At 35.0% G+C, this 14,525-nt stretch overlaps 1 protein-coding gene across 2 annotated transcripts in view; it reads left to right on the forward strand.

Annotated features, from left to right (window-relative positions):
• Positions 1 to 14,525, forward strand: part of ANKRD28 (ankyrin repeat domain 28) — a 78,593-nt gene that overhangs the window by 39,451 nt on the left and 24,617 nt on the right. For both annotated transcript variants that reach the window (XM_004692298.2, XM_012732184.1), the window contains 6 exons: positions 1,237 to 1,315; positions 2,183 to 2,297; positions 4,065 to 4,147; positions 6,153 to 6,216; positions 7,695 to 7,763; positions 9,639 to 9,779. In XM_004692298.2, the coding sequence (XP_004692355.1) occupies positions 1,237 to 1,315; positions 2,183 to 2,297; positions 4,065 to 4,147; positions 6,153 to 6,216; positions 7,695 to 7,763; positions 9,639 to 9,779 (551 nt within the window). The remainder of the gene's footprint in view (positions 1 to 1,236; positions 1,316 to 2,182; positions 2,298 to 4,064; positions 4,148 to 6,152; positions 6,217 to 7,694; positions 7,764 to 9,638; positions 9,780 to 14,525) is intronic.

A 14,525-nucleotide genomic window follows, 5' to 3' on the forward strand; every position in this document is an offset into this window, starting at 1 on the left:
TTTTGAATTTCTGCTTTGATTTCTTCTTTTATCCAATTGCTATTAAGCAACATATTGTTTGCTTTCCATGTTTGTTTTCCTACTGTATTAGTTTTATGGCATTGTGGTCAGAAGTTGCTAGGTTTAATTTCAGTCTTTGTAGTTTTGATAATTGACTTGAGTTCCAGGGTATGCATCTTAAATATGTTCCATATCCACTTAAGGAAAAAAAACAAATATGAAGTACTTTTGGGGTAAAGTGTTCTATAGTTGTTTGGTCTAGTTCCTTATTTAGAGCTGTTATTTGCTTATTTATATTTTATCTTGTTGATCTGTCCATTGTTGTAAGTGGGGTATAAAGGTCTCCTAGAATTATTACATTATCGATATTTCTCAAGTTCTGTTACTTCCTTACATATCTTGGTGCTCCACCCATCATTCATAGCATACATTTTTTAAATTGTTAGTGCTTTTTGTTGGATTTGGCCCTTAATCATAATTATTATTCTTTATCTCTTTTTACTTTTTCTTTTTAATTGAAAGTCTACCTCATCAGGTATTATAGCCTCTCCTGGTAATTTTTGGTTGCTTTTGTTTGTATAACTGTCCTCCAACAGGTAATTCTAAACATACATTTACTATGTTGTTAATGACTTCTAAATAGCATACAGCTTTGAAATGATTGACAGCAGTGAATTACCAACCAAAGAATATGTCTTTTTTCCTACAACTGCATTTCCTTTTTTTGTCAAATGATGATTATCAAATGACTGTAAAATGATTGCTTAACTGAGAAGCTAGGTTCACTTTGACATTTGCCTTCGTTTTTTTTTTTTAATTGGTTGCCTTATAAAGTACCACATAGATTTAAAATGACAAGTTTAGAAAATAATCCATGTCTGATTTTTAGAACCTTGATGTTCTAAAAATGTAGCACTACTGCATTGTTTTGCTTAAGGTACATTCCTTTCCCATACCACCCTTGTTCTTCTGTAAATTTTGATTGGATAAAATATACCAAATACTTGAATTATACTGCAAACATTGAGCTTTCTTATATGTTTATACTTTAAGGTACACATGCTAAAAAATATTAGCTTATAATTCTGAACAGCTGTTTTACCTTCTTAAGCTTCAGTTTAACTTAATGCTTGAGTGATAGTTGTACCAAAAAATGTTGCAAGAGAATATTCATAATAAAACTAAGGATTGCATATTACAGTAATTACAAATTTTTTTTTTTTTTTTTTTTTTCAGAGCAAAGATGGGAAAACCCCACTGCACATGACTGCCCTCCACGGTAGATTCTCCAGATCACAAACCATTATCCAGAGTGGTAAAAAGTATTTCTGTTTGTTTATTTTCTTAAATGTAGAAAAAAAAAACTACAAAATGAATGGTATTGTGGAATTGTCATTAGTCTAGATATTTGGTTTCATGGAAACCAAATTATGAGGGCTGTGTCCTGTGTGTATGTACCTTTCATAATTCTGTTTTTCTCTTATTTTTGTTTTCTCCATTTATAGCTTTTCTTATAGTTAGTGTTGACTTTTTAAAAACATTGCTAAATAGACAGCTACCTTTCCATGGCAGTCTGTACTATATACTGGCAAAACTCTTCTTTTAAATATTTTGAATTATTCATAGGATTTTTACCTATTTTTAAAAATTTTATGCTTTTGCATTTGAAGTATTAGGATCAGCTAAACTTTTAAATAAAAAGAACTTAAAGTACAGTTCTTTAAAACAGTGTTTCCCAAACCATGTTCAGGTCTGGTGGTTTGTCATCAACATAACAGGTTGATGGTTCTGTAGGGGGAAGAAAGTGTAGGTTCATGATCAGATAATTAGCTAAGTGCTGCATGCACAGAGTGATACATTCAGTGTGCACATTAAAGCTCTGAAAATTTTTGCTCCAAGAAAATGTGTTTAATTTAGTTTTAATATGGTAATTTCCAAAACTTAAAGTCCCCAGAACCTTTTTAAATTTTTAAACTGGTTAAAAACTTGTGCTCAATTTACAGACCATTTTCAGTAGCCTATAACTGAGCACCTGAACCTATAAATGTACCCTGAATGAAATCTAGTTAAATTGCTGTACCCATTAGTTTGTACTTGAATACAGTTTTATATGACTTTGATATAATAGGTTTGACTTGGTCTTTGTGTAGTTCAGTGTCCAATACCATAGTCTTTGTTGCAGGAGCTGTAATTGACTGTGAAGACAAGAATGGAAACACCCCTCTGCACATAGCAGCGCAGTACGGCCATGAGCTGCTCATCAACACTCTCATCACAAGTGGTGCCGACACTGCAAAGTACGTACTTACAGAGCGGCTGATGACTTTGAAGGTTATCAGCACAGATGAGCACTTCCTTCTCAGAAGGCAGAGAATTGCAGTTTTCCTGGTATTTTAAGTAAAACATGAATTGTGAGCTCAGTTTTGTATTAACTGCTTGAACTCTTCTTTTTGCACTGATAGTGTGATAAAATATTTAATACAGTTTAATTTGGTTAATAAAGCTTAAGAGATTATTTTTTCTCTCTAGATAATGAGTATTAATGATTTGATCAGAGCCTTTATTTTTGTTTTTTTAAAGATTTATTTACTTATGCACACAGAACTGGGGTACAAGCCAGAAGTGCAGGGGTGGTGAGAGGATTCACCAGAGACAGAGTGAGGAGCAGAACAGGCAGATCGCCAAATTACACTGCCGAGGGGAGCAGCGGGTGGGCCAGTCAGGAGAAGTCTGCTGCACCATATGGGTCACCTCCATCTGGGGTGGGTTTCGAACTCATGCTGAAGTGGCTTCAACCTCTTAGTGCTGTGCTTTAACCCACTGCACCACCAGGGAGGACCCAGAGCCTTTATTTTCTATGGTGGGGTGTGTGTGTGTGTGTGTTTATTCTAATAAAATATTCCCAAAAAATCATAGACTGAGAGTACTTTTTCATTTAGATCTATTTATAGATAGTAGTTTTCAGACTGCTACTGAGCTCAGGATTTCTTGGTAGTGACTACAATGGATCTGATGCATCATACTTTCATCAAAGAAGTTCACTTTTATTTTCTGTAAAGTTTTTATGTGGGATTGTATTTAAATGATGGATTCTCTTGCATGCTCTACAGAAATAAACGTCTTACTTTAATTGATGTTTACCATTCCTGTATTTTAATTTTTCTTGCTTTTATATATTAACTTGTTTAAAATCTAAACTTTCTACAAACAGTATTATATACTTTGGGACTATTTATTCAACCAAGTTCATTATAAGTTGGGGTTTTCTTTTTTCACATCTCTGTAAATAACTCTAGTTCATTCATTGATAAAACTTATTATAGAAGGAATTTAGCTATTCTTTACAAATATATGTTGTCTTCTTTTTTTGCTATTACAAAAATTATTGTAGCAATATGTGCATGTTTTGCTTTGTGGCAATTTTTTTTTTTTAAGATTTTATTTTACTTGTACATACAGAACTGGGGTATAGGCCAGAGGTTCAGGGGCGGTGAGAAGCTTCACTACAGACAGAGTGGGGAGCAGAAAAGGCAGTTCTACGAAGTACACTGCTGAGGGGAGCCGCGGGCGGGTCAGGAGAGGTCTGCCATGCCATGTGGTCACCTCCGGGGCAGGCGGGGATCGAACTCATGCAGAAGTGGCTTTAGCTTCTCAGTGCAGTGCTTTAGCTGGCTGCACCACCAGGGAGGGCCATGGCAATGATTCTTAATGGCATGGAGTAGATAGAATGGATTTTGTTGTATAGGTAAATGTCCAGAGACATTTTTGGTTGTCACAGTTTGAGAGGGAGAGTATAAATTGGCATCTAGTGTGGGCAGAGCCCAGGGCCGTTGCTGAATGTCCCATATTCTCAGGATAGCTGTATATGCAAACCTTCAACCAAGTCCCTAATAAAATAGGGCGGAGTTGAGAGATCCTGCTTTTGGAACTTATATCTGATTGCTCTCCAGAGTATTATGGATTGTAATTCACCTAATTATCTTTTCACTTTTAAGTTTCTTTGTAAATTACTGAAATGACGGGCTATTTCTTATGTTACAATGATACTGTTCTGTTTACTTAAGGCGTGGTATACATGGAATGTTCCCCCTTCATCTGGCAGCCTTGAGTGGTTTTTCTGATTGCTGCAGGAAGCTTCTTTCTTCTGGTAAGTGAGCTCTTTAGAGGCTAATTTCTTTATTTTTTTTTAATTGAGGTGTAAATTGACTTAGTAATTTCAGGTGTAAGATATCTTGGTTTGATTTTTATGCTGTGAAATGATAGCTACAGTAAGTCTAGCTAACATACATCCCCATGATTCTCCATTTTTTGTCACCCCAAACTCAAATTTTAACACAATCCTTTTACTGTGCTTTTTCAAAATAATATGTCCAAATGTGGATAGTTTTTTAACCCCTCTTAGAAAGGTACTCTTCTTTTAATTTTAAGATTCAGTTTGCTCTTCTGATAGGTGAAAGGTTTATATTTGCAGTGATTTCCTTCTCTAGCATTAGTTGGAATTTGTCTAGAGAAGCAACATAGGCATGTTCATTGAATGGTGGTTTTGCATTGTCTGGCCCTTCATATCTATAGAAACAAAATATCCTAATTTGTATGCTTCCTTTTTAAAGAAACAGTAGCCTTTCTGTAATATCTTTTGGGTTTATGAAGTGATTTATGCCATATATAATTGATACTTTAAATAATATATTCATAACCAATTTGAAACAAAATATGACCAGTAGCTTTCTATACATATTTTTACAATTAGTACTTACTGAATGCATCGGTTATTAAATATTTAATAAGATTTGATTTTAAGTGATACTCTGTTCAGAAAGTTGAACAGATTTTTTATTCATGATTGCTGAAAGAATTATGGGAATATATCAGTGAAGAATTAAAATACGGTGAAACAGACAATTCTTAGTTTTTCTTAATGAAAATTTTTAAGTAAGTTAATTCTGTTTTGAGGATCTTTTTAAAAACATATATGTGTCTATACATATAAGAAAATACTAAAATCTCTTCTTCATGGTAGTAATAATGTACAGATAGCAAGTCCCTGTGTCTTTTTCTAAAAAAACAGCCTTTCTGAATTATAATTCATATACCATACAACTCCCCCATTTAGAGTCACTCCAGTGCTTTTTAACAGATTCACAAAGGTATTTGACTATCACTTTTAGAATATTTTCATCCTTCCTAAAAGAAACGTCATTGATGGTCCTCCATTATTCATACCCCCATCAGTAAACAACCACTAGTCCACTATATCACTTTATGTCTCTATGAAGATGGCTGTTTTGGGCAGTTTATGGAACAGTAAACCCCCAAGATGTTGTCCTTCATAACTGGCTTTTTTCACTTAGCATAATGTTCTCAAGGGTCATCCTTGTTGTTGTCACATGTATCAGTACATTACAGGCACACCTCATCTTATTGCTCAGATGATGTTTGATGAAAGTGCAGATGATAGCATTTTTTAGCAATAAAGCATTTTTAAGCATAGATGTGAACACTGTTCTTTAGACAAATGTTTTTGCACATTTAACAGACTAGTGTAATTTTTATATGCAACAGGAAACATACATTCATGTGGTTCACTTTGAGGCTATAATGGCTTTACTGCAGTGGTCTGAAACTGAGCCCACAATATCACTAGAGCATTTTTTAAAAAAGATTTATTTATTTATGCATACAGAACTGATGTACAGGCCAGAAGTGCAGGAGTGGTGAGCAGAACAGGCTGACTGACAAAGTACACTGCTGAGGGGAGCAGTGGGTGGCTCAGGAGAGGTCTGCCGCGCCATGTGGGTCACCTCTAGGGCAGGGATCAAACTCATGTTAAAGTGGCATTTGCTTCTTAGTGCTGTGCTTTGGCCCACTGCCACCAGGGAGGGCCCAGAGCATTTTTTTTTTTTTCAATGCTGAAAATGATTCCATTGTTTCCTGTGGCATTTAAATAAGTATTCCAGCACTTGTCCTAGAAAAAAACCCAATCCTTTAGTGGTAATTGTTTTGGTGATACTATATACTGTTAATCTATTTTCATTAATTTTTACCTGTTTGGATATTATGACTTTGTTTGCAGTTGAGGGAGGTGATTCTTAATATAATACAAATTAATGTCTGTAATATTTAAAATATGTAAGGTGTATTCATTCTTGTAGGATTTGATATAGATACTCCAGATGATTTTGGCAGGACTTGTCTACATGCAGCTGCAGCTGGAGGGTATGTTAATAGAATCTTTCATTTTCTTTCTTTCCTTTTTTTTTTTTTAAAGGATTTATTTATTTAGGCGTACAAAACTGGGGTACAAGCCAGAGGTGCAGAGGCAGAGAGAGGATTCACCAGAGACAGAAAAGAGCAGAACCGGCAGATCAGATCAATGAAGTACACTGCTGAGGGGAGCTGCGGGCGGGTCAGGAGAGGTTGCTGTGCTGGGGCTGGGGATCAAACTTGCACTGTAGCAGCTGCAGCCAGCTTTCAGTGCTGCATCCTAACCCATTGTACCACCAGGAAAGGCCAGTATCTTTCTTGTTCTAAGAGAAGGATAGCAGACCGTAGCAAAACGTAGCACAAGTGGTTTGGGAGAAGAAAGTCCAGAATATTTAAAAAATTGCTTTTTTCATCTCTTACTTAAGACCTAAGTAGTAAGTAGGAAAAATAGAAGTAATGCTTTCTGTAAGAGAAGATTATTATTTTTGGATAAGTCAATAACATCAAAACATTATCAAGTAACTAGTATTCTCCAATCAGGTGTTTGCATTTTCAGTCATAATTACAAATGTCGATTGCCTTTTTATGTCTTGGCTGTGCTTGTGACTACATAGGAAAAGGAAAGTTAGAGATCAAAAGATTTTGAACTAACTTTTAAGTGTTACTACTGGGGAAACCTAAGCAGATGGTTTTAATGAATGAAAAACTTCACCTAAAATTCTTGATCTGTGATGCATGCTGTTAACCGTTCATTTTGATCCTAAACTTATCAAAAGGATGTTTGCAAGAGTTTTACTCCCAGTAAGAATATCCTAAAAGTTGAAAGTTCCTGAACACATGTATGCTAACCAAGAATACCACTGGACCAGTATCATTGTAGAGACGGGTGAATAAAGATTCCTCTTATTCTTCCATGGTCACCAGTCAGAGATTGACTTGGCGGTTAAAATTTTTTTTTTTTTTTGTAACTTCTGTAGTAAGTTGATGTTCAGGTTTATACATGTAAATTAAAGAATAACCATGCATGTCATGTGCTCCCCTATAACTTTAACCAAAGGTATATCAATGCATGTAGTATGGTGTTTTAAACTCATTTTAGGATTAAAAACAACTAAATAGAAAACATTCAGTTATAACCATATTGTTTGAAGTTTTTTTAAAGATTGCAGAAAACAAAAAAAAAAAAACAAAAAAAAAAAGATTGCAGAAAACTCTTCAGGAACCCTCTTACAAATATGAACTTCCTTCTAAACAGTGACAATGTTATTCATTTTGAATTCCCTATCAATGTGCCAATATATGTGTACCGAACTTTGTAACTTTTAGATAAGATGAATTTTAAATGTGCTTGTGTCATAAAATACAAGTCATGCTGTTTTATTCACTTTCACTCTCATTTGAAAAAGGCTTTTGTACTCATTGAAATAAACCTATCACTTTCATTATAAAATTACTGACCATTAAGTCTTCTGACTGTTTTCCCTGTTTAGGAATTTGGAGTGCCTAAACCTTCTTCTGAATACTGGTGCAGATTTCAACAAAAAGGACAAATTTGGGAGGTAGGATGTGATACAGTTTCTGTATATGTTCTCTGTATATTAATGTTATTTACTTAATGACTCATTTAACCTTCATACTGGCTTTTAGAATTAACTGAACATTTTAGCATCTTTTGCATTGTGAGCCTGATTTATTGAGTGATTCAAGTAAGTTGTTTATTTCTAAATACCCATTGTCACCCAGTCTTCTTCCACTGGGTGGAAGAAGTACCTGTGACTCCCTGCCAGAATCACAGTTAGCCACAACTCTTCCCTTGTAAACACCTCTGTGGCACTTGATATCATTCCTCCTGCTATGGAAATGTAAAATTCTTCAGTGTCCCTTCAAGAAACATACAGCAGACCTTTGCCCCATATGTGGTTTCACAGTACTGGAAAAAGGAAGGAAATAGGTTATACGTATAAATGTTACTTTTCTTTCCCTTGTTCTGTACCTCCCCACATACACATGAACACATACTAGTATGTCCACACACCCATTGTACTGATTTGCTGCAGACAAATGTAAAAAGGCAGAGCCCCTCTGTTTTCATTTCTTGTTTGCATTGTTCAGCCCCAACCTCATGAGTAGTTTTGTGTTAAAGGTACTTAGAGCCACCATTATTTACTACCTAACTTGACTAGGAGTTGACCCAGCATATGAACCATACAGGAAAGGGTTGAAGATAGTTTGAATTGATTTGAAATATAAGATTGGCAGTATTAGCAGATTTATGTGTGTTAAGAGTTTGAAAATTATATATATATCAAAGTGTATTACAGGAAAGGGTGTGTGTGTCAGAAGGATTTGTGTAAATATGTCAGTGCATGTGATTGGGCCAGTACATAAGTAAATAGAATTATATGTATCATAGGATATGAGAGAGGCATATCAAAAAGAAAGGGAAAAAACTCTTTGAGCCCATAAAAAAACTTTGAGGCATAGTTTGCCCTCATAAGCTTGCTAGTGGAAGGAACTAGTGACAGGCAACATCAAAAGTCACTTTGTTTAGCTTTCCAATACAGTAATTTTGGAGTTGATTTGCTTTTGTAATTAAACTTTAACTTAAATTAGTTATATCATAGCACCTGAAGTATTCTTTACTGCAAATAGCAAGCAGCAAGGGTCTCTGAAGCATACTCTGAATTTAGAGGCTTGATAATATTTTAGGGCTAATTGCATTTTTAGAAATATCTAAGATTTTCTGATAAAATTAAGTTTTAGTGTCATTTCACTAGGTAAATGCATTAGTAAAAGTTATACCTTTACAGAACTAAATTTACCCTCATTTTTCTGTAACACTTTGTTTTATTTCAGTAACTGGAAAGAAATGGACTACAAATATTCAGTGTTAGAAATTCTAGCTGTGCTTTCTTAGAATGTCCAGTCTTCTAGAACTATGCCTTGTTTTTTGAGAAACTGATAATAACTATGCAGCTCTACCATTTATTGATGTAACTGAGCATTCTTTCTAATGCTTCTTTTTCACTTACCCTTTATTTCTTTACTGAGACATGAACAGAAGCTGTTCCTTCTGTACTATGGAACATTTTTATTAGTAAGAAGGGAATCATGGTCAAAATGAAAGTTCTCAAGTTTCTGAGCAGCTGGTGAAGGCTGTAATGTGTTGAAAAGACTGGAATTATTACTATCCAGGGACTATGATATAATTTAGTTGTGCTGCTGCTTATTTCCCGTTTTTAAAGGGTCTCTGGCATTTGATCCTCTGCTCCTAGCTTTCAGTACAGTGCTCCTAAAGACTTAGTGTGGGGTAGAATCAGTCCCAGACTCACTATGTAAAACAGTATTTGTGGATGGACACTCTTGTTTATGGGTGTATGTCCCTGGCTTCTTTTTTTTAAAATATATATATATATTTTAACATGGTCACAAAGATCTCCACTGCATTATGCTGCTGCCAACTGCAATTACCAGTGCCTGTTCGCTCTTGTGGGATCAGGAGCAAGTGTGAATGACCTTGATGAAAGAGGCTGCACACCCCTGCACTATGCAGCTACTTCAGACACAGATGGCAAGTAAGTACCATGTGGTGAGAATGAAGGATCATTACTTCTCTAAACCTGCATCTTCTATATTGATGACTGTTATTAGTGCAAATTTGTATTTCCTTTTTTGTACTTCTTATTTTAATTATATTTCCCTGAGGGTCTAATATGGAAAATAAATTTTCATAGTTATCCCTAAATCATAGATATTACTGTTTCTACCCAATATTCACATATATATGTATGTGTGTTTATCTATATATATTTTCTAAATATATAAATACATTTTTTCTAAATATATAAATATTTTAACATCATTCTTCATTTTGTACCTTTTTTCATCTCCATTGTAATCCCCGTGGACTTTCCAGCACCAGTGTATCAATGTACCGTCACCATAGTCCCATGAGCTCTTCCTGCCCCAGTTTTGATCCTGTTCCTTTCTCTGCCCTATAGAATGTCTCTGGTTTATAATTGTTTGTTGATTTTCATTTTTACCTTCTTACAATTACTTTTTTTTTTCTTTCAGTCCCTTACACTCCTGCTATGAGTGAAACCATCCGTAGTTTTCTTTTTCTTGCTAGCTTATTTCACTAAGCATGATCCAATATTCTACCTTTAGTGATTGATCTGGTAGATGAAGATAAAGACCCCTTCTCATCCTATCTGCCAAAAGCACATCTTAATATGCTTTTTAAAAACCTCACTGTGGTCCCTCCCTGGTGGTGCAACAGGTTAAGTAAAGCACAGCACTATAAAGCTACCACAGCCACTGCAACACAAGTTCGGCCCCTAGCTAGGGAGGTGACCCACACAGTGTGGCAGGTGTCTCCTGACCCGCCCGCTGCTCCCCTCAGCAGTGTATTCCAGTAGATCTGCCTGCTCTGCTCCCCACTCTTGTCTCTCACCACCCCTGACCCCTGCACCTCTGGCTTATACCCCAGTTTTATATGCATAAATAAATAAATCTTTAAAAAAAAAAAAACTCACTGTGCTTTCATAGTGCTATGCTTTTTCCTTCTAACTTCTCAGAAGTGGCAACCGTAAGTATATCGTAAAGAAGGGGAGAAAGAAGATATGGAAAGTGCTATCAGAAGACTTTGTTGTTTGGAATACTAGTAGCCTTCACAGGAAGGCTACTAGTAAGGAATCCTGTGAATTGGTACCCAAAAAAGGAGTGATTGGACTCAACAGAAACTGGCATGTAGCTACTGCTGAATGTTGTTTAAGTAAATTAAATAATGGGTTAAGTCAGTGTTAGGCAAGAATAAATAAAAACAAAAAATTTAATGACATCTAAATTCTTTCATAAGTAATAGTCACCAAAAGTTGCTCAGACCCATTTATTGTGCTTCTTCATAATATGTTACCTTATTGAAAGAAAATAAACTCATTGGAGACAATAGAAAGATACTCAGTGTCTGTAGAATTCTCCATTTGTCTGAGATAGTGATGAGTAAAAATACCCTTTAGGGAAAACAGGTAATGGTTTTTTGGAAAAAGCTTATAAAATATACACCAGGGAGTTGCATTTAAAATAGAGCTGTTAAAAAAAAAAAGAAAATAGAACTATTACTTAGATTATTTTTACCCTCAAAAAGTATAATTTGACAGTGTTATTCACACATGTTAACTTATAAATTCGGTAATTTCAAAACAATTTCTATAAGCAACATTTTGTTATTTTGGAATTATGGTTAAAATACTTTCTCTAGTAAGGTATATTTTCTATTTGCAGGAATATGCCTCCTTATGCAAATTCCTATATGTCAGTTTAGTTTGGATATATAGAAATTTTCCTGAAGTAGAATATATCTAAAGTAACTATTACCAACTCTGCAGTCCTTTGTCACTGCTCCCACAGACTGATTGTTGGACTTGCACGGCATGATCTGGTGGCCTGTGATCCTCACACCCTTATATAATTACATTATACCTAAATCCTTAACCAAAGGAAAAACAATGTTTGGGGGACTTGTGGTTTTAATTAAGCCATTCTATTTGGAGAAAATACTGTTACTAAAGTGAAAAATTATTAGTTTTCATATCTAAGATATGAAAGCTGTTTTGAGCAGTAGGCTAATGATGTTTACTATTAAGACACTTAAGTTTCAGTAGCTACAGTAGATAGCCTGATGACTGACAAACATGAGCTTTAGAATCTGAGAAAGCCACTTTATATTTTGGGAAATTTATATTATTTCCCCTTGATTGTGTGGCAAAGTTTCTTCTGTAAAATTAGAAAGAAACATACTTCTTAAAATTGTGGGGAAAACTAAATGAAATCATGGGTGTAAAAGAACTTAACTCAGTTTCTTGTTGCCTCTGTTTCTTACCAATAAGATACCAGAATTCCAAAGATCCTGTTTGAGGCCACCAATTACCGACTCAGTGATTTAATTCCCTGAAAACCATTTTAAGGATACCAGAGACATCCTTCTAGTGTGTTTTGGAGGCTCAACAGTAGCATTAAAGTATGGTTCATTTTTCTAAATTTCAAGGAATAGGTTGAATAAGAGAATCTGTCTAATTTTTATTTCAGCCAAAGCAAGAGTAGAATCTGTCCTCAAAGAGGAAAGATTTCACATTACTTCAAATTACTGTTATTAATAGTGTATATTTTTTATTGTTTTGTGATTGTTTATTTGCTGTCAGCATCAGTTGCTGCCTATAAATCTCTCAAGGTAAAATTTATAGTTGGGAATTTTTAACACTGACACAGGTTTTGTGCTGTTCAGAACTGATATAAATGATCTCCTCTGCCTTACGTCCCTCCATCCTCACCAAATTCTGGAAAAATCCATGAAGTCTTCCTGACTCATTCTGCTAGACGCCTTGTCATCCTCATACTACATTCTGTATAAACATTATGGCTTGTCAAACAAATACATAGTTTTTATCACAAAAGACATTAAATATATCAAATTTTAATAAAATTTTCTTTGCCAATGGAAATAGAGCTGACTTTGAGCCAGTCACACTCATGTGGTGTATATAAACAGGAGGGTGGAGCTGATTTCTGATTCTAAGTAAGGAAGAAATCCTCATGCCTACTTTCCAGAGCTGGCCACATAGATTTCATCTTTGCTGATAGTTGGCATTGTTCACAATGTGGGATCATATATTGATTTCTGATGGTATGCTTTATTAAAGCTCTTTTTTTTTTTTTTAAGTTAATGTAAGTGGAATTATGCCAGTTTTTGTTTAAAAGTTTTCTAATCCTTAGGCTGATTTCCTGAGTATTTGACATTTTTGTACTTAAATCTATATAAAACAAATCTGTAAATTCCCTTTTTGTTTGTGATGGTATAGAAAAATGTATTTGATTTATCCTCTGTTGCAATTTCACCTGGAAATTGGGAATATCTGACGTAACTCATATGGCCATATAAAGTATAGAATATAGAATATAGAAATCACTTAGAAACAGCACCTGGTACATTATAATCTTTCTATGAGGATTTGCGGTACTTTTAAAACCATACCTAATTATTATTATTATTTTTAAAGAATAGACAGTATTTCTGTATAGTTCAGGAAATGAGGGTCTCAGGTGACAGTGCTACATCATCTGCCCAGGGCTGAGTGATCTTGACCGTCCAAGCATCTCAAGAAATTAAATCATTTTGAATTTTAGCCAGAATTCAGAGGTGGGAATTCATGGGTGACAGGGGCAATGTAAGAGGAATATACGTAATTTGAAATATACTCTGATATAAACCATGTGCTTAATTGTGATGAAGCTAACTTAATTTGTCTAACAGTAAGTGAAGAAAAGAAAATATATATTGTATTACTGCCATAAATAGTCCTTCAGATAGTAAAGGCACAGCTTATTTCAGGGGAAGGAAAATGATTATAGAGACCCTTTACTTCTTAACGTTCTGAGTTTTACAAAATGAGCATGTGTTAATATATAATGATAAAAAATCAGAATAGACTCTTCCCTTCCACCTTATTTGCAAATTAAAAGTGAGGTCCAGTTTTTGAAGATCCAGTGAGTTTGCAGTTGAGTATTTTATAAGCACCGAGGTTAAAGAATCACTCTCAGCTCATTAAAACCCCTGTGTTGAAGCTTTCGGTGTTGTAGAAACAGCATTGAATGTGGTCTTCCCTTGACATATTTTAGCCAGAGGAGTTTCATTTTCCTGGGCTTCAGTAATTTTTTTTTTCATTTATTAAGGATAATGCTTATCTCATATAGTAGTTAAGAAAAATAACTCAATCAACTCTGTTTTTATTTGTATTGTTCCAGGAGACCAATCACCTGAGAAATATAAATGTGGAAAATTAGAGCAGTAATAATTTGTAAAAACTACTGCATGTGTAACAGTTCAGTTACCTCAAACCATTTAATTCTGCATAGTTGGAAGTAGACATTGTAAACAGTGCTCTGAGACATGGTCTCCTACTTTAGAAGTAATTTCTTGATCTCCTGTCCTTCATTCAATGAGTCATACTCATGTATCAGAGAGTTACCTTAAAATAGTTCTTTTGAATAATAGAATCTTCTGGTATTCAGAACTCACAAGGTGCCCTTGGCAAAATGCTTGTATATGGAAAGCACTTCCAACCCTCCTTGTCTGGTCTTCTCACTTGAGCATTTGCCCTAGGAAGATGCATAAAGACATTTGACACACTGACATTTTCTGTTTGTGAAGTGCCATTAAAACTAGTTTATGACGGCCCTCCCTGGTGGCGCAGCGGGTTAAAGCACTGCACTGAGAAACTAAAGCCACTTCCGCATGAGTTCGATTCCCGCCTGCCCCGGAGGAG

The sequence above is a fragment of the Condylura cristata genome, unplaced genomic scaffold (assembly GCF_000260355.1).
Source record: "Condylura cristata isolate star-nosed mole 26May11 unplaced genomic scaffold, ConCri1.0 scaffold00033, whole genome shotgun sequence".
In the NCBI taxonomy this organism is placed as follows: Eukaryota; Metazoa; Chordata; class Mammalia; order Eulipotyphla; family Talpidae; genus Condylura; species Condylura cristata.